General features: G+C 39.6%; 1 protein-coding gene and 1 long non-coding RNA gene across 2 annotated transcripts; one reads left to right on the top strand and one right to left on the bottom strand.

Moving 5' to 3' along the window:
• Window positions 1-277: 277 nt before the first annotated feature.
• Window positions 278-1,044, bottom strand: LOC139435665 (uncharacterized). The gene is made up of 3 exons (XR_011644875.1): window positions 915-1,044; window positions 467-527; window positions 278-363 (listed from the first exon to the last, which is right to left on the bottom strand). It is a non-coding gene; the product is annotated as an uncharacterized lncRNA (long non-coding RNA).
• Window positions 1,045-17,687: 16,643 nt separating this feature from the next.
• Window positions 17,688-23,580, top strand: map2k2b (mitogen-activated protein kinase kinase 2b). The gene is made up of 11 exons (XM_034104679.1): window positions 17,688-18,397; window positions 18,496-18,706; window positions 18,871-19,017; window positions 19,845-19,922; window positions 20,546-20,597; window positions 20,786-20,910; window positions 21,209-21,422; window positions 21,753-21,805; window positions 21,920-21,981; window positions 22,100-22,145; window positions 22,357-23,580. Exons 1-11 carry the CDS (start codon window positions 18,309-18,311, stop codon window positions 22,465-22,467), a joined length of 1,188 nt encoding a protein of 395 aa, XP_033960570.1. The 5' UTR covers window positions 17,688-18,308; the 3' UTR covers window positions 22,468-23,580.
• The last annotated feature ends 1,881 nt before the right edge of the window (window positions 23,581-25,461 follow it).

Raw genomic sequence — 25,461 nt, 5'->3', positions numbered from 1 at the left:
ATTAGTCTCAAAGATTGAAGGAAGAAGGGAAGGGATCACTGCCCTCCACCTGCCAGCACCCAGCCAGAGGAGCGCAAACAACAAAAACAAGCAAGGTGTCTCGTCATGTACCTGGAAGTTTGGGTTGGCAAAATGGAGTGAGAGAGGGACTTGAAAAACCTTGGTGGCTCTCTACTCATGTTGTTACTGTTGTCTTGGTTACAGCTCTCAAGTTTTTTTTGTGCCATTTCCACATCTTTAGAAAATATGAAAAAATTGGAGTGAAATCAACCTTCTCTGGAGAACAAACTTTGATTTCTCTGTCTTGTGAGTTTGCAGTCTTGCAGTTTTGCTCCTCCACCTGTAACATCACTGCCCCTCCACCTGCCATACAGTAGGTTACTAACAAGATTACTTATATAATACAGTGATAGAAGAATACATGTTTAGTATGCTTACTTATATAAAACAGTAGTATTAAACTCACCTTGTGTTTTCACTCTCACTTAAGTCCCTCTCCCTTTGCCATCAATCCAAAATCAGCTGAGCTGCAACATTATACAGACAGGTAATAATCAACATAATCACAAGGACACAATATGGCTCTGCTAAAAACACTCACTCTTACACGCACCAAAGTTATATGTATCTAATATTTAACTCCCTCCACCCCCGCATACAATCCCGTTTAGAAAACCCTCTTCTATAATTCAACATGTTGGACCAAATAGACATTAAGAGAACGGAATGTACAATTAAAAGGCTGTTCAACGTGTTGCTAACTTGATCGGTATCCTAGCTTGATCTGTTATCTGTAAACGTTCCCTAAATCTACTAATTTAGGGATAATCCACTGACATCCTTTAATACACATGTTAATTTGAATCAGATGTACTGATAATATCCGCAATATAAATCTTTAAACTTCTTCTTACCTTTAAAAGTCCGTCACGAACGGTCTATTATGCTGCAACTCCACAGCTCTGCTAGCCTTGGCGCTAACTTCCGGGGAACGATTGAGAGGCTCCACGATCCGCCATTGCTGTAAAAAAGTGGTCCATTGGAGTGAACGGAGATGTCGTAACTCTTCTATTATATGGCTCTGGGTTAGCCCTACCATAAACTACCCAACAAAAATACTCTGGCGCCGCCACTGCTTGTATACTCTTATGGCACTATTTTATTGTGTTTAGTTGCTCTATTGTATCTGTGTTATTGTGTTGCTCTGTTGGAGGAACCTGTGACCTAAGATTTTCATCGACAGAACTACCCTGTAGCTATGTACGCATGACAATAAAAGCCTTGAATCTTAAATAGACCTTAAAGTAGTGATGGCGAGATTAAGCCTTATGAAGCTTTGAAGCTTTCCAGCCAATTGGTTCGCAAAAGGGTTCATCTCATGAGGCTTCATCATGGGCTTCATTTGAACACAAACCCCCCTGTTGGTCAAAGTGTGTAAAACAGGCAGATTGGACATCTCAACAGTGTGCTGTATCTCATACCGAGTTCCCATTGAGTAAAGCCTTAGAATAACTCTAAACAACGAACATTAAATCATATTTTCATGTTAACAATATTGTTTTTATTCCAGTTGAATGATTGTGATTGAAAAGCCTAAGGAGGCTCGTAAACATTGCAAAGAGGGATTTGTATAGTATTCCTTAATAATATTCATAAACTTAACCATGTTGTAGCCTGAGAAAGGCTAAACCATATCAAAGAATACATTTATTAACTACATTATCTCATTTAGCTGTAGCTTTTATAAACAACAACAAATACGTATTGACTAGTCCTTGAACCAGAGACCCTGCGGTCGTGAGTCAACTGCTTTCCAGCTGAGCCGCAGCACACACACTGAATCTCACTGAAAACACTGCAGCATATTTATTCATTTATTTATTCATGTTTTTATTCCTACATTTATTTATGCTTGTATCTATTTATACTTATGACATGTTCTGACCTCTATAAGTGAGGGTCTGAGCTCTCTTGATTCCATCGTGTCACCGGGCCCGGGTACAGGAGGGGTAATATGGTTCTTATTATACATCCAGGTATTATGAGCGTTGTGGTTCAACGGTTCAACCGATCTGAATCGCTTCCTGAAGCAGTCACGTGGTATCGACAGGCAGCGAGGCTTCGTTTGTCATCGATGACGTCACTGGCCCAAAACGATACAAGCCTCGATACATGCTTCACAAAAAGCTTCAGGGATTACCCGACACACGCTCCGAAGCCTCGGCGCAATACGTAACATCACTACCTTAAAGGCTTTTATTTCCGATTAATACAATGACAACTAATATAACTGTAACACTTGTAGACATGTCAATCGAGATGTGTAGAAAATTGAAGTATTTTTTTCTTCACACGTTTTTAAATTCCATGGACAATGACAAGTATGCTACTGTAATATTGAGCTACAACTTGATGAACTAACGTTACTAAATGTTGGATGAATGTTTAAGTTTACATATTTCTAACTATCACGCTAATGTTTTTAGCTTGCTATGCTGTTGATTAGTCCCCAATCTGTTTAAGGTGGGGAATGTGAAATAATTTCCTTTGCTAGCGGACAGCTAGTCAGGCATACATATTGATGAACTTAATCTTGCTAGAAGAGGTTAATCAAAGTCTATGTTGTGTTTGGGTCAATATCTAAAGCATTACAGAGCAGGTGAGGACACATTGCTGACACACTTCTGTATTGTAAGTTAAGAAGATAATTAATGTATTACTTCCAGCACCGTCTAGTTTTGTCTTTCAGTAGAAAGACAACACTTTATTTATGATATATGATATATTGCTTTGAGCACCAGGAAAAGCACTTTATAAATGTAATGTATTATTATTATCTTTTAATGAATATAAAATAAAATATCTGCTTTGTTTTGTAGGGCCAAAACAGTTTATCATGAGACTTTCAACAAAGACATCATCCTTCTTCCGGGACCATCCAGCACTGCCGTCATAAAGCATCGGACAAAGCAACAGTTGCATGAACAAGGACATATATTGAATGGATTTGAATTTCAGAAATCCTGGGACCACAGGACTGTCACTGATCAAATTAGGGATGCCTTTGGAGAAAAACTCTCAGCTGATGTGAGGTAAGCACTTTAATGTAATCATCCAGTCCCAGTCCAAACTGTGATATAGTGATTATATTCAAATGAAAAAAGGACCTAACCTATTAAGCCAGTTATTCATACTAGTACATTTTATTTTGTGGCATCGCTTACGTTCGTTCTCATTTATTTTTCTGACTGCCATCATCAAAGAGGAAATGGAAAACAGACTGTCAGAGGATCCGTTTCAATGTGTCTTGTGCGTTTTTTTAACCTTTTGTCATTTTACCCACTGCTTTTAAGCCTAGAGCTTCTGATGGCATGTGGCAACAGATTGATCAAGCCAAAACTGCGTGCTGGACAGGAACTGGATGCAAATCTCATACATAAAGTGTATAAATCGAAAGCCCTATACATCAGACCATCAAAGTCAATTTTGGTATGTGATATCACATTTGAATTAACCTGCAGAACATTGTAAAAATAATAACCCATAATCGGTGTATAAACATGCCTGAAGATTAAATGTTATCAGTTACCTCTGACATTTGAAATGTATGTTCTTCTTGAACTTTAATTTCAGCTTTGTAGTCATGAAAATGTTTACTAGCTATGCGTTTATTTATGTTTTTACTTCTATAGACTAATGCAGAGTTGGAATGCCTGTTTTAAATGTTATATCCAAACACAGAAATTGACTTAATTGGCAGCTGCCTAGTTGGACTAACAGAGCTAATAATAGAAGGGGATACTGGTACTCGTCGGGAGATGTCACTTTTAAAGCATGGACAGTAAAAGTAATTGTTAATCCAAGTGTTTCCAGATACTCTTCAGTGTACAGTTGAAATGTAGTATATCTGAAAATTATTTTTCATGTCTTTCCAAGGATGAGGTTACAGGCTATAGCAGTGAGGACAACAATTGTGCGGAAAACACTGGTTCAGCAAGGCAGCTGCGCTCCTCATTTCGACCAGACAGTCAAATGCATCTTCAGACAGTTTCAACAGTCCAATGACTGCCTCCCCACCAAACTGTACTTCTGCAGTTCAACCTTTTGCCTCATCACTTGGGTGCGGAGCGTCATTCACTCAAACTCCTGCCTTGACCTACCAAAGCAGTATCTCACCCTACCACAGCAGCACATCAGCGAGCAGTTATTCTACTCAACTGCCAGTATGCTCACTGGAAAGCTACCCTTCCAGCAGCCAGCCTTCTACATCATCATTTGGAGGAACAACTTCTGTTGATCCAGCTCCGGGCAGCACTCCAGCAAGCCATTGTCCTGTGTTACACTCTACCTCAACACACCACCAATCAGCAATCTATGATAGCTACCTTACAATAATGTCTGCATTGTCTGACGAATCTTCTGATGAGGAATTGAACCAGGCTATACTAGCAAGCCTGCAGAGTGAAAGGTTAGTACAAAAAAGATCTCGGAGGGCATGCAAAAACACTGGTCAACACACACACATAATGCCACTTGCTCAAAACTAGTGTGTGTGCCCTAACTTTTATTTATCTTGCTAGTTCCAGGATGGCTATGGGATGTTTGGTGCCGGTGAGAGATATTTTGCAAGATCTTGCAACAAAAATAAATCATCAGAAGAAATGCAAGTTCAACATCAACCGATCCACAGTCCTGGATGGAGCCATCAGGGGTTTTAAACGAGGGACATACGATCCATTTCACACTATTTCTGTCTGGTTTTCTGATGATATGGGAGTACCTGAAGAGGCTGTGGACTTGGGTGGACCAAGAAGAGAGTTTCTAAGACTTCTAATGGAAGCTTTGCCCAAATCTCCGATGTTTGAGGGAGAAGAAGGCAAACTGAACTTGGCCTTCGACAGTATGTATGTATGTATGTATTGATTGTAATCTCATATGATAAACTCCAGATAACCATTTATTACATGTATATCACTGTTTTATATGATCTTACAGGCATTTTTCAAGTCTTTATACGCATGCATTGTCAAATATATAATAATGTTCATTTCTTCTAGCCATGAGAGAGGACCGGTACTTTATTGCAGGCAGGGCCATTGCAGTAAGCCTTGCACATGGCGGTTCTCCCACAGGCTTTCTGTCCCCAACTCTCTTCTCTTGCCTTGTTGATGGCCCAGAATTGGCTAAGCCAGTGTTGGAAGATGTTGCGGATATTGACCTGCACAAACAAATTAAGAGGGTAATTTATTTTCCTCAGTTTTAGACTATGTTGTGCTGTAAGTGTGTCTGTTTCTACACTAGTAGCTAGTGCAGAGGGGAATATGTTGAAATGTTGGCGCTTTCAAATGTTGTTTTTTTGTATGTATTGGAAGGTCACGGAGGGTAAATCATTGGAAGATCTGCTAGCAACAACAGAACCACTTGAGGAGTATTTGGCCAATGCTGGCTGCCTGAGGCCGCTGCGGAGGTTGGAAGACAAGAATCTGCTTGTAGATGACATCCTGATGTTCCAAGTGATACACAGAGTGCGTGGTCCTTTTGAGAGGTACATTTTTATCCTCAGTTTTTTGCCTCTCCAATAAGGAATTGAAACTAGTAAACCCTCCCGCACGCGTACATACACACATGTATTTTTCTCCTGTTTGAACAGCATCTAAGCAAGTAATTTTTCCTTACCATGACGTTTAAAAAGGACTACATGTGAAGATGTAAAAGCTTCTTTAGTTCAAACTTAAGTCGCCAATCAAAACACTTTAAAAAGCAAGTGTGATTTTTACTCAGATTTCGGGATGGACTGAGAACACTTGGTGTGCTGGACAAAATCCAAGCTCACCCGGAGAGTTTTCGCCCCCTTCTATGCTGGTCTCCTACAAACCTCACAGCTGACCTGCTTGACAGCCTCTTCACCATCTGCCTATCTACAGTTGGCAGCAATAGAAGGATTGCTGAAGAAGTTGGTGTTCCTTTCTGGAGAGACTACCTTACAGATGCAGAAGGTATATTTGTTTAAAGCGTTTCTTGTATGAACTGAAATATCTCCTCGCTTGTAATTAACAATGCACTGCATCTTGACATTGTATCAGTTAAGTGCAATGTTTTGTTTGTTTGTTTGTGTTCTTTCTAATTTCCGATGTATTGACTTTTCTCTAGATCAAGAGGGAACACAGAAGCTGAGGACAATTCTCGCCTTTGCCACTGGAGCCAATACTGTTCCACCAATTGGCTTTGATCCACCACCTTCAGTTGAATTTCTTCACCAAAATTATGACTCAGGAACCACTTCTAAACTTCCCATTGCAAACACCTGCATCAACTGTTTGAAGTTGCCACTGCACAGCTCTTACATAGACTTCCAGGAAAATATGGTCTTTGCACTGGGCAATACCCAGGGTTTCGGCATAGCTTAATTCATGGGCAGGCCTCCATCTCAGTATTCTGTTTAAAGGTCAAGTTCACACTCAAATAAATACATTGTAGTTCAAAAAATCCCAAACAGTTATTGACACGTTTTTATTGTGGATATCATTCCACAGTGTTTTGCTGGGAAAATACCCATTTCTTAAAACATTAAGGTGCCAACATCTTTTAAAGTACAGTTCAGATTTTGAGAAAGTTCAATAAAGGCAAATTCAACTTTATTATTGAGTAAACTTCAATTGGCTTTGGAACTTGGCTCTGTATTGTTAGCCAGGATTAGGTTGCCAATCATTTTGCAATCAAAGTTTTAAAAAAAAGAAGGTTTTATAAAGATGTACAATTGTTAGGTTACTGTTTAGGTTCATGGTTGCAGTTTTCTTCCAATGAATGGATCCTTGCTGTGTATAGGATGTTAAGACCTTTATGTGCATTAGTGAGCTCAAACCTCCATGTTTAACATTCCAGCCATGTGTCTTACTTTAAATGTTCAAAGAAATTTTTACCAAAAGTAGTGAAACACGTGTGAATTGAAACCACATTTTATTAAAGCTTTTGGCTCTGGAGAACTTAATACATTTACTGAAGTATTAATTATTTTAACATTTGATGTCCTTTGTCAAATACAATGATACAGCATCAGTGGAATATGTGAGAAGTCAGTAGGAGCACAAGAAGCAACACAAAATCAGCACACCATAGAACAGAAGAGGACAAAAGCTGAACTTTCTTTCCCATTGCTCCACTGAAATAAACGCTTTTTCTTTTTAAGCAGTGTATGTTAAAACTGACAATATGTTTAAGTGTCTGTGAAATATATTGTCGGTGTGCTTTGCTTTACACTACTAAAGGCAGTAAATATCCTGTGTGGACCTTTTCTATTGATGTGAATGTGCTCTTAAATAGGCCTATCTGTTGAGGGGGGGTTTGTTTCTTTTTGGTACGCCATTTGGTTCTATGATTTTAGGTATGCCTCTCTTCAAGAAAATACACAAGGTTGCAAAACAAATATATACCATGATAGTAGTTATAACCATGCAGTTTCAATAACATTAGTATGCATGAAAAAGTGACAGGTGAGATTGATGTCTTGTGATACTGTATTCTCAAACACTACCCATTTTTTATTAATTTTGAAAAGATGAACTCTGTCAATACCTTATTTAATTTGCAAAGATATGCACCATCTCAGCCATGTTCCCTCTCAAAGCAACAAGGCCAACATGGTTAAATATATTTTTTCAATGGAGATTCAAAGCAAAGTCAAATCTAACAAAAGTTAAAATCCTTTACAAGCAAGTCAAATGAAAGTTAATAAAAACAGAATTACACTAAAAATGACGATAAGAAATCAAGAGAAAACAACTAAATACATTCTGATTGTTAAATGTTGCTCATCGAGTAAAGTAAGAGTAAAACATCTTCCCATAGAAAATAATAAAGGATCTCTGTTTTTTGTAAATTAGTTCAGCCATTTCCACAAGTATAACTCCTCTTTCCGGAGATGATAATTACAGATGTCTGTAATGAAACTATCTCCGCCGTCGGAATTACTTATTGTCAAAGCTTGTTGGTGATGTGCAGGGTTGTTTGGGTCGCGGGTAAAGTGTCTAGTACCTCCCAATTCTGCCGCTTTTTTAAAATGCCGCTATATTGTTTGTTTACGTCAGTATTAAAAGAAAAGGGGCTGGATGAAGGGGAAGGGGAGGGACTTCGCTATCCCAATGGAGGTATATCTGAAGGGTAACATTGACATTTAAAGAGAACATGTATTATATTTATTGACAAATTATCAACGCATGTCCTTATGGTTTACCTTGTATTAGGAAATAATATTTTTACAGTCATTCCTAAATAAAAAAACAGTTTTAGGATTAAGGTTAGGCCTATCAGGGTTGCCAACTCTCACGCATCTGGCGTGTGACACACGCTTTCACTCTCAATCCCACGCTCTCACGCTGCCCAAACTATTCTCACGCCAAAAACAAGAATACCGAAGACTAGAAACGGTTTTGAAAACTTTTGTCAGGGAGCGATCGTCTTCTCAATAAAACATCTTTGATAATGTCTTCTGGCCAATCAGAATCAAGATAACGGCGTGGTGTTGTTGCAGGAAGTCCCGACGGAGAATACTTTTGCTGTAGTACATCTCTATATACATCGATACAACATTACGTGTTGATAGAAATCAATACGTAATGAAATAAGACCCCACGGTTTGATGATTGATAGGTGTGTGGGCTGTCTTTCATTTTGACACACAGAACAATGGGGGCTATCCACCCTTATCCACAATGCAAAGTAATTCACACAGCCTCTTCCCTCTTCTCTCTGTGAGGAGCAGCAGGTTCAGCTTTCAGAACAAAGTAACAAAAAACTAAAATGGCATTCATTTTTTTAAATGTGTAGCAATATATTTATTTATTTTTCTTCTCAAGAGAGTACCAGAATGTGTATTTTATGTTAGTATTTCAAAAATGTCAACTCTTTCACCTGTGGGGAAATTGCAGGATTTTTATTTACTACAAGACAAATGTGCCTTTTTATTTCATACAGTTCAATTTGGATTGAGACAGCGAAATAATCTAAACCTCACGCGTGGCGTTTCACTGTCAAGGGGAGCGTGTATGTAATTACATTGCAAATACTGACTTGAGCCTCACCACTGTATGAGTTAGCCCTACCATAGATTACCCAACAAAAATACTCTGGAGCCGCAACTGCCGACCCGTATTGCGCATGCGCAGATCTAAGATCCAGTAGAAATGATAAAAAAGTAAAAGGTTGCGTTCCGATAATCCAAAAATCAGCTCCTAAATTCTAACCCTATCTCCTATTCCTTGACCTCTGAGTGAAACGTCACGGGGTTAAGGGATAGTGGATAGGAGAATTCAAAAGGATTTAGGAGAAGAGACTGTGGTACTTTAGAGAATTAAAATGCACTTTCACTATCCGACGTGTTTATGATGCGCCAGCGGACGTCATAAATGTGTGTCTGCTGCTGTTGGGAAACTATAGAAACTACAGTTTTCTATACAGCGGACTACAACATGGATGTATAATAAGAAGGAGGGACTACTGTAAACTCATCTAGAGACTCTGCACCGTGCTCTGATGCTGTTGTTTTATGCTTTATGAACGTGGACAACAGAGAAACATATTCTTCATGACCAAAGTTGGAATTGAAATAAAAAAGGAAAGTGAAACTTACAGTATGCTCGTCACCCTCTCCCTCCAGTCCACATTAATACAAATGATCCCAATACGTATGATTGTATGAACTATGAAAATATCTTAAAATCAATACAAATGTATTTATTATAAACGTTAGTCCTTAACATCTATCACTGTGTATATCACCATTCAAACATCTTTTAAAAGTTGAACAAACTCCACACAGCTCAGTAAAGACTGTGAAATGTTGACTTTATTTGATAATTTCAGTAAAAACTAATGTTCATATTTCTCTTTTTGATTATAATACTGATGAACGTTCAGAACAAAGCACTTTGGCAACTTACCACATACGTTTTAAAATGCTTAATAAGCACCGTAACGTTCATGATATAATTTCTCGGTCATAATCGGTTGTTTCCGTGAACGGCCGACTGTTGAGTGACGGCAAATGCTGCGGCTGCAATGCATTGTGGAGCAGCATTTTCTCCTCTCCTTTCGTCAAGGGAGGTCCAGTGGTTCCTAAGCTAAAGGAGGTTATAAAGGAAGTTTGAAACCTCCTTTCCTTTCATTTGGAGAATTGGAACGGCACTTAACATGGCTGCCACTGATGTACTTCCGGGTCATTTAACTTGGTTAGGAAGGTTCCTAAGCTAAATGGACTATTGGAACACAACCAAAGTCTGCTGCTTATTGTTCTACTAGGCCAAAATAGAGTCAAAGAGTATATGAGAGTGAGAGTGTGTTAATTAATATATTTGGCAGTTTGGAGTAAGTCTGTAGATTTGTTTGTGTGTGTGTGTTTCATGTATAGGCCTCTCACGATAATTAATTTTGTTGAATACATTTTCCCGGAAATTATTGCGATAAACGATAATATTGTCGACACCGTTGTATGACCATTTTAGACCACTGATATAATGATAATATATAATAATTCAAGTACATCCTTCCAAACTGCTAGTCACATCCTCATGTAAATGGAAATGTATCGAGTTCATTTTTATTTATCGTACGATAAGTCAATTATTTGCTTATCGCGACAGGCACACAATAAAACAGTGGAAACAAACATGTGTTTGACTTTCATTAGTGAATGAAACTGTGTGCCCTTTATAGTCTGTGTCCAATATTGTATTTGTATATACTGTATATCATAAGGTCCCACTGCTGACACGATAGCAGTCATTTCGAGCGCATAATGTGTAATTAAACCCATGATATCAAAATGTCACTCCAGCCAGGTACCCAAATTGGCAACCCTGCCTACATGATTTTCCCAACGTCTACTACCAATGGCTCAGTGGCACTTTCTCATTTCATCAAATCCCCCTCCTCGACTCCTCGGTCCTTCGGTAGTGACCCGGAAATTAATTTCAGCTCGCCATCTCATTTCTCTAAATGCACTTCGAGGACCGAGGATCGAGCATCGAGGAGGCTCTCTGGAGGAGCTATAACCGAGGATACACTGATGGGTCCTCCACGGTCCTCCACGGCTCCTTCGTGGGTGCATTTCCGGGAATAGAGATGTTTCAAAGAGGCGTGACGCACGGCCGGACTTATCTCAGCCAATGACAGCTCTGCATGCATCCCCTGGATATTATTTTATTAACTGCTCTCATCGCGACGCGATGTTTCCAGAGAGAACAGCTATGAGGTCAGTGCAGAAAGCAGAGCAGTGTGTATAATATATATATATCACTCAGTATGACAGGCCTACTCTCTTTATTTGCTTTAGTTTAGTAGATATCTACAAACAAAGAGTCGATATTTTTCTAAAACCATTGAGTGCTTCACATAATAAAATACACAACGGCTGTAGCCTGTTTTAGAAACTGTATGTGCGTGTGTGTGGTGTAAGGCAAGGCAAGGCAAGTTTATTTATATAGCACTTTTCAACACAAGGCAATTCAAAGTGCTTTACAAAAAATGAAAGACATTAAGAAAATGGCATTTAAAATCAGTCATTAAAAAGAAAAGCTAATAAAATAAACATTAAAAGAAAAAATACATGGATAAAAGTTACAGTGCAGTCTAAGATATGAATAGTTCAATTAAAAGCAGCGGCAAAAAGACACGTTTTCAGCCTGGATTTAAAAGTAGTAAGAGTTGCAGCGGACCTGCAGGTTTCTGGGAGTTTGTTCCAGATATTTGGAGCATAATAACTGGACGCTGCTTTACCATGTTTAGTTCTGACTCTGGGGACAGAAAGCTGACCAGTCCCTGAAGACCTGAGAGATCTGGATGGCTCATAATTTAGCAGGAGGTCAGAAATGTATTTTGGGCCTAAACCATTCAGTGCTTTATAAACCAGCAGCAGTATTTTGAAATATATTCTTTGACACACAGGAAGCCAGTGTAAGGACTTCAGAACAGGAGTGATGTGATCCACTTTCTTAGTGTTAGTGAGGACTCGAGCAGCGACGTTCTGAATCAGCTGCAGCTTTCTAATATATTTTTTAGTGAGACCTGTAAAGACGCCATTGCAGTAGTCGAGTCTACTGAAGATAAAAGCATGGACAAGTTTTTCCAAATCCTGCTGTGACATTAGTCTTTTAATCCTAGATATATACTTTAGGTGATAGTAGGCTGATTTAGTAACTGTTTTAATGTGACTGTTGAAACTCAGGTCAGAGTCCATGACTACACCTAGATTTCTGGCTTTATCTGTTGTTTTGAACATTGCAGACTGAAGCTCAGCGCTAACTTTTATACATTCTGCCTTGGCTCCAAAAACCATTACCTCAGTTTTATCTTTGTTTAATTGGAGAAAGTTCTGACACATCCAGTCATTGATTTGTTCAATGCACTTACTCAGTGTTTGAATTGGAGCATAGTTTCCTGGTGAAATTGTTACGTAAATGTGTGTGTCATCTGCATAGCTATGGTAACTTATTTTGTTGTTCTTCATTATCTGAGCCAGTGGTAGCATGTAGATGTTAATGAGAAGAGGCCCCAAGATGGAGCCTTGAGGAACCCCACATGTCATATTTGTCAACTCAGATGTGTATTTACCTATAGAAACAAAGTTGTGTCTGTCCTTTAAGTAGGATTCAAACCAATTTAGAACTGTTTCCGAAAGTCCCACTCAGTTTTCCAGTCGGTCTAGTAATATGCTGTGGTCAACAGTGTCAAACGCAGCACTGAGATCTAATAATACTAACACTGAAGTTCTGCCACTGTCTGTGTTTTAGTGGATGTCATTGTAGGTGTGTGTGGTACAGTAGAGGCTTCTCAATACTCAAATATCCCCTCCTCGACTCCCCTCCTCGAGACTTAGACCCGCCCACAGGAGATGTGAGCGGAGGACCGAGGAGGGGAACCGAGGAGAGAGGAGGGGAAGCAGCAGACGTTTAAAGAAATGAGAACTCCTCTCCTCTGAGCGGTCATATTAAAGCGACGTCCGTTCATTATTATGTGGCAACAGCTGCATCAGCTGTCGAGTGTTTTGTCATATTTTATAATCTCTGTTAGATCAGCTGAACATTGTTCCCCCACATATTTACTTTGAATTCATTGAGAGTGCGGTATAATGAGACAATAACAGGCTACAGATGCACACACACACACACACACAAATATATTTATATAAATATATACAATTTAAAGTATGAGAGCACTCTCATAATAACGTAACACAATCAGAGACTGGATATATCCCCCCCCTCTCTCTCTGGTCGCTGAAATGGGGAATTGAAATTACGGGCCAAAAGTTGTATTTGCAAGTATTAAAAGTAAGGACATCAAACCAACTGAGACCCGTCTGTCCGCGGCATCTGCGCACTGTACAACACACACCTACACACTGTACAACACGCACCTACACACTGTACAACACACACCTACACACTGTACAACACACACCTACATACTGTACCACACACACCTACAGCTGCTAAAGCATAATCAGGCTACAGCCGTTGTGTATTTTATTATGTGAAGCACTAAATGGTTTTAGAAAAATATGGACTCTTTGTAGATATCTACTAAACTAAAGCAAATAAAGAGAGTAGGTCTGTTATACTGAGTGATATATATTTTACACACTGCTCTGCTTTCTGCAGGACCTCACAGCTGTTCTCACTGTAAACATCGCGTTGCGATGAGAGCAGGGGGCTTAGCCGGCTAAATTCAGGGAAAACTCCGGCTTTCCGGTCATCCGAAGCTGGTTCTCTTTTTAGCAGGCTAGATCTCCATGGTAATATATGCTAAGCAGCTAACCTGGTCGGGACCAGGTTAGGTTGCAGGCTAAGAGCTCAACTCAGTGAAAGCACCGCCTGCTGACCAATCAGAGCTCAGTGTGCGGAGTTTAAAGCGATCAAGTCATATTACAGGAGAAAGGAAATACAGAAAAACTGCCGTCGCATGAAAGACGGCCGGCAAAAATCACCGACTGTGTGAACGTGAACATTAATAGAATATCACCTCCATCTTCAGAGCAATCTGACTATTATAACATTAGCGTTAAGAAAGCTTACTTAAATATCGGCCACAACATAAGTAACCGGATCAGAGTACATTAAGTACAGTCCGCGGCATATCACTTCATAATGTATCATATATCTCCTTATCTGAGTCAGCTGAGCCGTATCTGGCCGTGCAACACTCACTGTGTCACATACTGTATGCAGAAGTATTATTTTAAGCAACACATAAGTTGACGAAACACTCGAGACAAATGTAATTGAAGTCAGATCGTGTTTTAGACGGGGCAGTGATATCATAAACCTGTTAATGTACGCATTCAAACACTTTTTCTTTTGCCAGCTGTATTCACCTTGCAGGTGCAACTATGTGGCTTTGATCCTGGATAAAGTGTTTAAGTCATGGATGTTTAAAGTTTAACTTCTTCATTTTTGACTAGTATTAAAGTTCACTTTTCATTCAGGAAGTATGACGCTGCGCTGTCAGTACGCTTCTCCATGTTTGTGATTGGTCGAATGCTCCAAATACCACCCATTTCATGTGAACGCGCACCTAACTAGATAGGACACGGCTGGCTTGAGCGATCCACTTGATAACCAGCGTCGTAGTACAGTTTAGCGAGAGCGCGTATGTTTTGGATTAGGCCAACCGGCTAACTCAAACATATCCAGGTTAGGTTGAACCAGCTTCGTAGCATAGGCCCCTGGTTCTCAAATAATATCCAGGGAATGCATGCAGAGCTGTCATTGGCTGAGATAAGTCCGGCCGTGCGTCACGCCTCCACCGTTCCCGGAAATGCATCCGCGGAGGAGCCGTGGAGGAACCATCAGTGTATCCTCGGTTATAGCTCCTCCAGAGAGCCTCCTCGATGCTCGATCCTCGGTCCTCGGTGTGCATTTAGAGAAATGAGACGTCCTTCAAAATGGCGCGCTGAAATTCATTTCCGGGTCACTACCGGAGGACCGAGGAGTTGAGGAGTCGAGGAGTCGAGGAGGGGAAATTTGAGTATTGAGAAGCCTCTAGTGTGTGCGTAGATGCAGCGGACAGACAGGTCTCAGTTGGTTTGGTGTCCTCTGCTTACTTTTAATACTTGTAAATAAAACTTTTGGCCCGTAATTTATTTTCCTCATTGTAGCGACCAGAGAGGGGAGAGGGGGGGGGATATATCCAGTGTCTGATAGTGTTACGTTATTATGAGAGTGCTCTGTTTGATTCGAAAATTGTATATATTTATATAAATATATATGTGTGTGTGTGTGTGTGTCCACATCTGTAGCCTGTTATTGTCTCATTATACTGCACTGTGAATGAATTAAAAGTAAATATATAAGTGGTCATGAACACATCTGTCCATCAGACAGAGGGCTGCTGTGCCTCCTGTCATCATTAATGGACGTCTCTTTAAAATGACCGCTCAGAGGAGAGGAGTTCTCATTTCTCTAACCGCCTGCTGCTTCCCCTCCTCTCTCCTCGGTTCCCCTCCTCGGCTCCTCCGCTCGCATCTCCTGTGGGCGGGACTAAGTATCGAGGATAGGAGTCGAGGAGGGGAGTTAGAGAAATGAGAAAGGGCCAGTGTGTACAATCCTAAAGTGCTCTATAGTCTTCAGAAGTTGAAGAAATATAAACAAATGGCAATTAAAAAATCTCTGTGACCTTCAGATAATGAGTAAAAAAAGTAATTACAGACCCTGTTCACAAGGTTTACAGACATACGTACATGAGACTTTCAAACCCACATGCCATGGCCTGTGCTATGAAGCAATTATAAATGTAATTCATTATACTGGTATGAAAAGTTAACTTACAATGGTTTAACAGGCATTTTCTCTTGAACACATTGTGCCTGCTGCAATAGTAAACACAAAGACAATGCTAATCACATTAAAACTGGCGTTGTGTCCTTAGAATAACCAAGTAGACCATGACAGTGCGATATATATCGATGACCTGTGTTTTTATTATTTTACAGGCGTGTACAGTAAGATCCTGCCATACATAGTTTTTGGCACAATCAGCATCATGGCTGCTGCTGTTAGCATGTTGCTGCCAGATACCAGAAATAGCAAACTTCCTGACTTCATCAGCCAGGCCAAACACATCAGAGGGTGAGTAGTTGTGTGTGAGGATATTAATAGTGATTAACCCTAAATGAAGATACCTGACAGCAATGTGATAGATATACATCAAAATATTGTGACTTTTGCATACCTTTACTGTTGAGAGCAGGTCTGGAGCTGTATTTAGTAAGAAATGTTGATGATTTAGAACAAATAGTGCTCGCATAAATATGTATCGGAGTCTTGGAGAAAAGTGAGTAAGAGCTGCATCTTTTAGTCTGTGCTTCTAACAGTTTCATCTCTCTCTCTCTCTCTCTCTCTCTCTCTCTCTCTCTCTCTCTCTCTCTCTCTCTCTCTCTCAAACTGCTGCTGCTAAAAATAGGAAACAGCCACAGCCCTGCCGGATCTGATGGCTGTAAATGAGCAAGAGCGCCCTCTGCTGGCAGAATATTACGAGTGATGAAATAAAAATAAATGTTAAACAAATATAGTTTCAAATGTATTTTTCTCATGCAAAAGTAAAACGTATGTTTTACTCCAAGCAAAAGTAAAACGTATGTTCAGCCTCTGAGGTATTTTCATAAAAAGTATAGAATAACCAATTCTAGGTATTTGACTATCTTCTTGAAAATATGTGTAACAGTGTTTATACATTAATTAAAATGCCTGTATGGTTTCTTTATAAAAAAAAAACAGACTTCGAAATTCAATATTATTGTATTGTTTTTGTACACCACATGATAACATTTTTTGTTAAGATATTTCTTACTTTGTGCAATGGTCCATTTGAACCATTTTACTTTTATGATGCACTGCTACTGTTAAAATACATATTTGGTTTTAATTGATACAGTTTAATTTCACATGTTTCCAAATAGGCCAACACATGTACTCAATGTGACATTTTCATTATTATTTCACCTGCTTATGAATAAATGGTTAAAATACAAAAGCCACTTGTTAACTGAGCATTGAAACATCAACCTTCAAATGGGTGGACGTTGAGGCTTTCTTCTGAGACACAGCTGCAGACTAGAGTAAGTGGGGGGATTTCTTGAAGGTGTTCAAAATGTCTAGCTTCTCACGGTATCACAGCAGGGGATTCGTCGCCATATTACCAACCAATCAAAGCAGGCAGCTTCGCCTGGGATCCAGACCTGAAAAGCACCTGGTTTACTGAACGTCAATAGGTTTTGGTAATATGATACTACATTTCAAAATTGTTAGAGAATTTGCAAAATGTCTGTTCCTATATAGGCTACTGTACATTGGGTGTACATGTGGCATTTTACATCTGCTTCAGAGGGTCCTCCTGTGTCGACAATACAGCACTGTTTTACTGAGAACCCAACAGTAACAATCACAAATACTATAATAAATGTTTGGGAAAAACATAACCCAAATTGGTATTGTGTGTGTTTGAAAAACATAAATGTGGAGATAACAACCACACAGCTGATTGTCAACGTCTAAAGTATCGCGAGATTTACTCCACGGTGGTTGTTGTTGTTGTTGTTGTTGTTGTTGTTGTTGTTGATGTCGTTGTTGTTGGTGATGCTGCTGCGCTCTTGTACTGCGATTGTAAATGTCTAAAATATCGCGAGACTTGCTCCACGGTTGGTGCGGATGCTGCTGGGTTCCTGTACTGCGACGCGCCCCCATCTCTGCTGCTGATACCACAGTGTCTGCCCTTCTACAGCGACCACACACCTGCAAACGGAAAAAGGGTCAAGGATAAATTAACTAGCACTACAGCCACATTAAGGCTGGTGGTTTAACAACTGAATGTGGACACGACGCTAGCACAACGTTTGTAAAACAAAGTTGCGCTAAATGTCAAGCTAACTTACTAGCTATCAGAGGAAGTTAGCAAGCTAGCTAACGTGATTTGCTGCTAGTGATGGTCTTCTCTTTAAAACCTTATGTTGTAGCTAGTTCATCATAGACTAATTTACAAGTCACGCATTGCAGCGCAGGGGCTATGCTAGTTATCGTGTTAACCAGTGTAAAAACCGATACATGATTAAAAACAACTGCTATTTTACAGCTAACGTTAACTCAAAGTGAATGAGAGAGGGATAATTTAAGCACAGATTGAAGCCAATCACGTCTAAAATGTTGAATCTGTTATTTTAGTTAAGATCATATTGACTAGGTTAACCGTCCCTTTATACTGACAGAATATCGATAGTAGCATCTACAAGATTATAACCGTTTAAGAAAGATCCACAAGTGAAAATGGCTCCAAAAAAGAGACCATTGCCCTTAACCATTGCTCCTGCTGGCGGTGGGTTATCCACCTCCCCCAACACTGATGTTCCACCCGAGTAAGTCATTCTCCTGATCACATTAATATCCTTACATATAGTGTATGACAAAAATATCTCAGTCAATATGTTTTTTTGGTGTGTATTGTTTTGCGCAGGGCCAATTTAGTGGCACTGAAAAGAATATTGGAGGAGTTGGACCTAGATGACCAACAGAAGAAGAGGTTGGAAGCTTTCCTCACCCTGAAGGCCAAGGTGGGCGAGTTGAGAGATGACGACTTCCAACGTGTCTGTGAGCTGGGGGCAGGCAATGGAGGAGTCGTCAATAAGGAATGCCACAAGTCTTCAGGCATAATCATGGCCAGAAAGGTGAGCTGCAAATGACACTATTCAATGATATGAATAATACAACTGTTATTTCCGTTGCTATTCAAACTAGTGTATTAAACCTGGTAATTTGACCTGGTAAATACTTTACTGGTGGTCATACTAAAAAACACTTTTTTTATACAACTTTTCTATTCTTTGTTCAGCTCATACATCTTGAAATCAAACCGGCAATCAGAAACCAGATCATCCGAGAGCTTCAGGTGCTGCATGAGTGTAACTCTCCCTACATTGTGGGCTTCTATGGATCATTTTACAACGATGGAGAGATCAGCATCTGCATGGAACACATGGTGAGAGTTATACGTTTTTTTTTCTTATATACCAATGACAGGTACAGAAAGCCTTTAACTGACTAGGGTCCAAGTTTCAATTTGTGCTTATTTCTTGCTAATTTTATAGGATTTCTATATTGAATTAAGAAGAAAAAAGGCCAAAACAAACTAGATTCTCTATGGCCTCCTATTAGGCGGCTGCATAGATGAAAAAAAACAAACATTATACTTGTATAGTATTAGGTGTCCCTAGTAACTTACTAAAAGTCTACCAAAATCTGACCACTAGAAATGTGTCATTTTCAAGATGGTGTCCAAGATGGCTGAAAATTACTTAAAATACCATGACTCCTTCATAATTCAAGTAATTTTTTTGGATAAACTTATGTTTTGATATGTACATTTGTCAGTCCAATGCTTAAGAAAATATTAAACAATGAATAAAGTAAACGTAAAATACATTTAGTAATCTGAATTTATGTGATTTGGAGTGCCTACAGTTTCCGATTTCAGTCAAACATCAAACAAGGTGAACAACAAATGACATCAAAAGCCAGTTAACATTGCTAACCACGTTCTGTTGCCCTGACTCTGCTACTGGCACGAATGCAGCACTGCTCCCCGGCAGAAACCCCCCCCCCCAGCAACTGCAAAATGATAACATGGTCATTTCAATTGCGTGTAGTTGGAATATGGTAAAATATTTTATTATCATGATCTAAAACAACACACACTAAATGTACAATATAATAAGCAAAAAATATGCTTGAACTCCATTTGAGACGGGTTGTGCTTTTAGCGATATATCAATTACGACCTGTTGTTCTCTTTGTTTCATTGTGCAGGATGGTGGATCTCTTGACCAGGTGCTGAAAGAAGCAAAGAGGATCCCTGAAGAAATTCTGGGAAAAGTCAGCATTGCTGTAAGTTGATGGTTATCTTGTAATATTACGTGCAATTACGTTATTGGCATCAATGAAAATAGGGTTTGGCAGTAAGACGGTAGACACTGTGCAACAGTGAAAATGTGTCCACCGGTAAAGATTTGGCAATACCATTTCCATGTATTGAACTCAAAATAAGTTGTGGTCTAAATACACATACACGATGGGCCTACATGAGTTATATGCTCATTTTATAACTTTTGTTTTTACATTAAAGGTGGGGTAGGTACGTTTCAGAAACCGGCTCGAGATACACTTTTTGTTATATTCCATGGAATGCTCTTAACATCCCGATAGCAATGAATATCTGAAGTGCTTTGACAAAAAATCCATAAAAAAATGTCATCTGTAGAAGCCGTAATACTGTAAAAAGTACAACAGGCAGGTAGGCCATCCAATCCGTTTAGCCGGCCCGGCTAAACGGATTGGATGGCCTACCTGCCTGTCAGCCTTCCATCGGGGCACACATTTATCTCGTGCCCTCATTGGTCATGTGCGCGTTCGTGTGTGTTGGAGGGGCTCTATAAGGAAGTGGCAGATTTTCTCCGGTTGTGTATTTAAGCAATTATTGACTTGTATAATTTCTCCTCTTTTTGAAACAGGTTTTGAGAGGCCTTGTGTACCTGAGAGAAAAACATCAAATCATGCATAGAGGTACTTATTTGTTCATGCTGTTGAATACTTATTTTGTTTATCTCTAAGGCATAAAATCTGGATCCTAATGTTAAAACTACTGCTTTAGAGTGTACAATGGTTGGCAAAGATGGTTCCTTTCCACTTCTTAAGGGTATATATGTACAGTCAGTACGTTTTTAGAACATACTGTATCCTTTGACCCCCAGATGTGAAGCCTTCAAACATACTGGTGAACTCGCGTGGGGAAATCAAGTTGTGTGACTTTGGTGTCAGCGGGCAGCTCATCGACTCTATGGCCAATTCCTTCGTTGGAACAAGGTCCTACATGTCGGTATGTTGGTCCTTTAGTTCCTCCACATCACTGTGTTGCATATGTCTCTAACTATTTTCAGTTTTTTTTATATAGTTTCTCACTTTTATAGTTTTTTTATAGTTACTCACAAACGTTTCCATTCTTCATTGAACTATGTGGACCAGTTAAATCCATTTAAAATGATTAACCAATTCCTTTCACCAATCGTAGCCAAATCTTTTCATATTAGTTAATGCTAGAACAGGGAGCTATCATTTCTAATATTTGTTGATTTTATATTTAATCAATTCTTCTGTTTTTTATGTTTATTCTCTAGCCTGAGAGATTGCAGGGAACTCACTATTCTGTGCAGTCAGATGTGTGGAGCATGGGGCTGTCCCTTGTGGAGATGTCAATCGGACGCTTCCCCATCCCTCCTCCTGATGCTAAAGAACTGGAGGCCTTGTTTGGACGTCCCATCTCGGGTGGTGGTGGAACAGAGACCCTCAGCACTTCACCCAGACCTAGACCACCGGGTCGACCTGTCAGCGGTGAGCAGCACACACTATTGGACCATTTTGTTTAATGGAAATCTTTAACTATAAATGTAACTTTGCATTCCTGCACCTCTAAGATGCAGCATGTCAAAAAATAAAACCTGAAGTGAAATTGCACACTTAGATATACTCGTACCCTGGAAGGAGTTTTACAAAATCTTCTTTTTCATTGTCCTAAAACATCGTCAGGGTGGGGACATAAGGTAGAAAAAGCTACATTTTTAAAAGAAAAATGCCTATGGACTAGGTGATCTAGCGTCTTAAATTAATGTATTTCTTAATATGTTGACTTTAAAACACAGTTTACCTGGGCTTCTTTTACAGGTCATGGCCCTGCGATGGCTATCTTTGAACTACTGGACTACATAGTAAATGAGGTAACAATCTAAGTCTGTGAAAACAACAAAAAGCCCATAAGGGTTTACTGTCTTCCCTGCAAAATCGGGTTGGTGATATGAAAGATGTTCTTACGACTTTCTTCTGTATTTCAGCCTCCTCCCAAACTACCACATGGCGTCTTCACCTCTGATTTCCAGGACTTTGTGACTAAGTGGTAAGTATTTAAGCTTGTAAACTTTGTTTGGTTCTTCTTTTTACACACGCATCTTCTTTTTCTATTCTTCGATGGAAAGTTCTGTTTAAAAGATCCCTCTCTCCTCTTTCATTTTCAGTCTCATCAAAAATCCAGCAGAAAGGGCTGACTTGAAAATGCTGATGGTGAGTGTCCTCAGTTATACTAAAGCTTAAGTCTGAATTTAAGTTCCTGCTTATCTCTTTGAACATGTGTAACATCTGACAGATTACAAACTGTAGTTAGCTTTGTTACATGTTGTTAAGGCAAGCATTTTATTCATTCAAACTTCATCAGAGTATTTTGTTCCTTTTATATGATTGTGGTTTTAATATACAGCATCTTTTTTTGTTGCAGAACCATATGTTTATCAAGCGATCCGAGGTGGAGGAGGTAGACTTTGCGGGCTGGCTTTGTAAAACCATGGGGCTAAACCAACCTAGCACTCCCACACGCACTGCAGACTGAACACGATATGTACATTTAGAACATGGAGAAGCTGATGCCTATACCCTTACACCTATACACACACACACACACACACACACACACACACACACTGTTTGCCACGTCCTTTCTCAGGTGGACCTCCGTCTATCACAGGAGCTCTACTGAAATGTAAGACAGAAAGATACAGGCTCTACAGCACTAGGGTTTCCAATCATGGCAGGTAAATACATAAATGAATGTGTTTTTTTATGTCACATTGTATAATCATTTGTTTATTTTACTTAAGAGGTTAGGTGTGTCTGTGTGGGCAAGTGATGAGTGAAGCTAGGGTGTTTTTTTTTTTGTTGCATTTCGTGATGTGAGTGATTTCTACAAATTCTAAGATGCCAAGTAAAGGTACAACTTTCAATTTTTTCCTCTGTCAGAGTTATTAACGTAAGCAGCATTATGAGCTTGTTGTGGTACCATTAGATACATATTTCCAACAACTGGCTTTAAGATTAGTAGACATTCATCACTGGACAGTACAAAAACAAAGCTGCATATCCACTCGCTGAGCATTCTCAGCTGAAACAACTGATTATTTCTTTGTGGTTGCTGTAATGTTAACAACAGGACATGGATTTGCCATTGAAGTGCATCCTGTGTTGTGGCAGGATTGGGGGCATTTCGCTCCTTTGTGTTCTATTTGTGTACTTCCTCCTTTAAATCTAAAGACATGGATGTTTTTTATGGTAAAATCATCACAAGATTTGTCTTTATAATTTGTCGGAAACTGTCAATAAATAGTATGTATTGTAACATGTCTTCAAAAACCAGACTATCGCTTCACTGTTTTACACTTTTTTCACCAGAAGGGGGAAGCACTCGGGTGCAAAACACTGAGGACTTCTTGTGGTATTACTAACAAAATGACTGTACACTTCCAAACAGAAATATCAAAAATATGCTGTACTGTGTGTGGTGTATCGTACATCGTATGCATTACTCATGCTTATGCTGACTAAAACGACCGCGGGACCGTGAATCAAAGCCCTGCTAAAAAACATTAGTCCTCCATTGAAATTACAAGCACAATGATTCATCTGTTTGGCTCATGTCTATAGTGATAATTAAATGTCTTCCCTTAAATGTCTGTCAACTTCAGCTGCAAATATGAGGCCTTGCGCTCAAAGAAAGACGTAGTGTTGCAGTGTTTGTTGGGTGGCTAAGTCTGAGCAATGTTGATGGGAGGGGGACTACTGCAGCAGAAAAACAGCAAAGTCTGCAGTCATTAATATGCAAATATGCAAATGAGAGGGTAATTAAGATTGGGCGTTTGTCAGTGGCTCTTTGATTGCCAATGCATTCAAATCTGCAAGGAAGGGGGAGGGGATGATGAGCTAAAAATGAGGAAAAAGAACAGATTGCTATTGTACATTTTCTTGCAAAAAAGGAGAAAAAGAGTGAGTGAGTTGTGTATAGAATGTAAACACCCTATTGAATAGAAGAAAAGCCGAACTTTGATGATTCGAGACATGCGTCACATTTTTTTTTTCAAATGACTTCTACCAAAAACGGATACAAAAAAGAATTGTACGTATGAAAAAAGGAACTACGGTTAAATGGCAGAGCATCAACAGAAGCCCCGGCGAAAGAGAGGGGAAAAAGGGACTATGAGTTTGTGCCAAGACAATTATCCATGTACACCATCACTGAGCATTCAGCATGGCAGGATAGATCCGCCACAGGAAGAAAGAGATATCGGCTCATTAACAGTGATGTGACTGACCCCTATAGAGAGAGATGCTCAGGTATCTTGGCAGGGGGTGTGCAGTGGCTGCATGTTGTCTCTCACAAAACACTGTTATTTTCATATTTCTGGTGAACGAGGGGCCTACAGTTCACACTTGAGCACCCACTGCTGTTAGCGCTGTTTCAGTAGTCCCTTGACACTTGTACATCTTCCTCTCTGGCATGTGAAATGAGAATATGTGTACAAGGAATAAAAACAAATTAAATGGGGTAAAAACAGCTGCTCTTGTCACCTTATAGCATAATAACTTTCTCACAACAATGCAGCAGCCTTGTATATTTCAAAGTGCTAATGTCACCGCCCTGTCAAAAACACACTAAGCTATTTGAGTCTTGTTGGGAATAATCTAAAAAGGAAAAGCAAGACACTGATCAGTTTGATATTTATGATATTTATGATTTCAAAATGAATTCTCAAACACTTGGGCAAGGATCATGCAAACAAACACTTCAACTGATTTATTTGAAATGGGGTGTTGGAAGCTTATCCCAAGCCTTTTCTGTTTGATATGCAATTGAATGAGTGTGTTTGCATGTGTATGTCAGAGAGGGGGCTGTATTTTTCACACAGGAAACAGGAAACCAAAAGTCATAACAGGATGCCCCAGGTTTTCATACTGTACCTGATGCGTGGGTGGCTTCATGGGGGTAACCCATTTACAGAGCTATGGTGCTTGAATAGAAGAGGTAGCCCAGGAAAGAGTGGGTGCAGAGGAGGGTACACACTTGGGGGTTAGGAAAATGGAGTTCCACTCTAAATATAGCTTTTTTTGTGTTGTGCGCCCTATTGTACAACCTTAATGTCTGTTTGCCTCCGCACCGTTTGGCCTACTTTTTAAAAGGCAACAAACCAAACATTGTTTGATGTTTGGTGTAGAGCTGCGATATCATCACTTCCATGGCAAATACATGCACCATCTTTCCCCAGGTGTACTGTTGGAGCTTCTCAAGTGAATCTGTGACATGGAACCAGTTTTGTCATAATGAGGTTGATCTGCTCACACAGACTGAATACTCCTTACCATGTTGAACAAATATAGAGCTGAGTTGTGCCCTCATCGCATTTAGCTGATTCTGTCTTTAACCATGCTATTCTAAGCATGCATTGCTTGTGCTTGTTCCTAAGTAAAATATACTGTTGTACATTTTTAAACGTTTTTCAGGGCTAAAAGAATAAGTTAGTAACCAGTCGTTAGTCCCACTTTTAATGACATACAG

Source organism: Pseudochaenichthys georgianus, chromosome 17, assembly GCF_902827115.2.
Source record: "Pseudochaenichthys georgianus chromosome 17, fPseGeo1.2, whole genome shotgun sequence".
NCBI classification, from domain to species: Eukaryota; Metazoa; Chordata; class Actinopteri; order Perciformes; family Channichthyidae; genus Pseudochaenichthys; species Pseudochaenichthys georgianus.
This window is presented reverse-complemented; position numbering and strand designations above follow the sequence as displayed.

Bases quoted from the DNA above. Each gene is read 5' to 3' on its own strand.
- map2k2b (XM_034104679.1), top strand. From the start codon at position 18,309: ATGGCTCCAAAAAAGAGACCATTGCCCTTAACCATTGCTCCTGCTGGC. The intron at 21,982-22,099 runs GTAAGTATTTAA...TTTCATTTTCAG, and splicing joins CAGGACTTTGTGACTAAGTG to TCTCATCAAAAATCCAGCAG. The intron at 22,146-22,356 runs GTGAGTGTCCTC...TTTTTGTTGCAG, and splicing joins CTGACTTGAAAATGCTGATG to AACCATATGTTTATCAAGCG.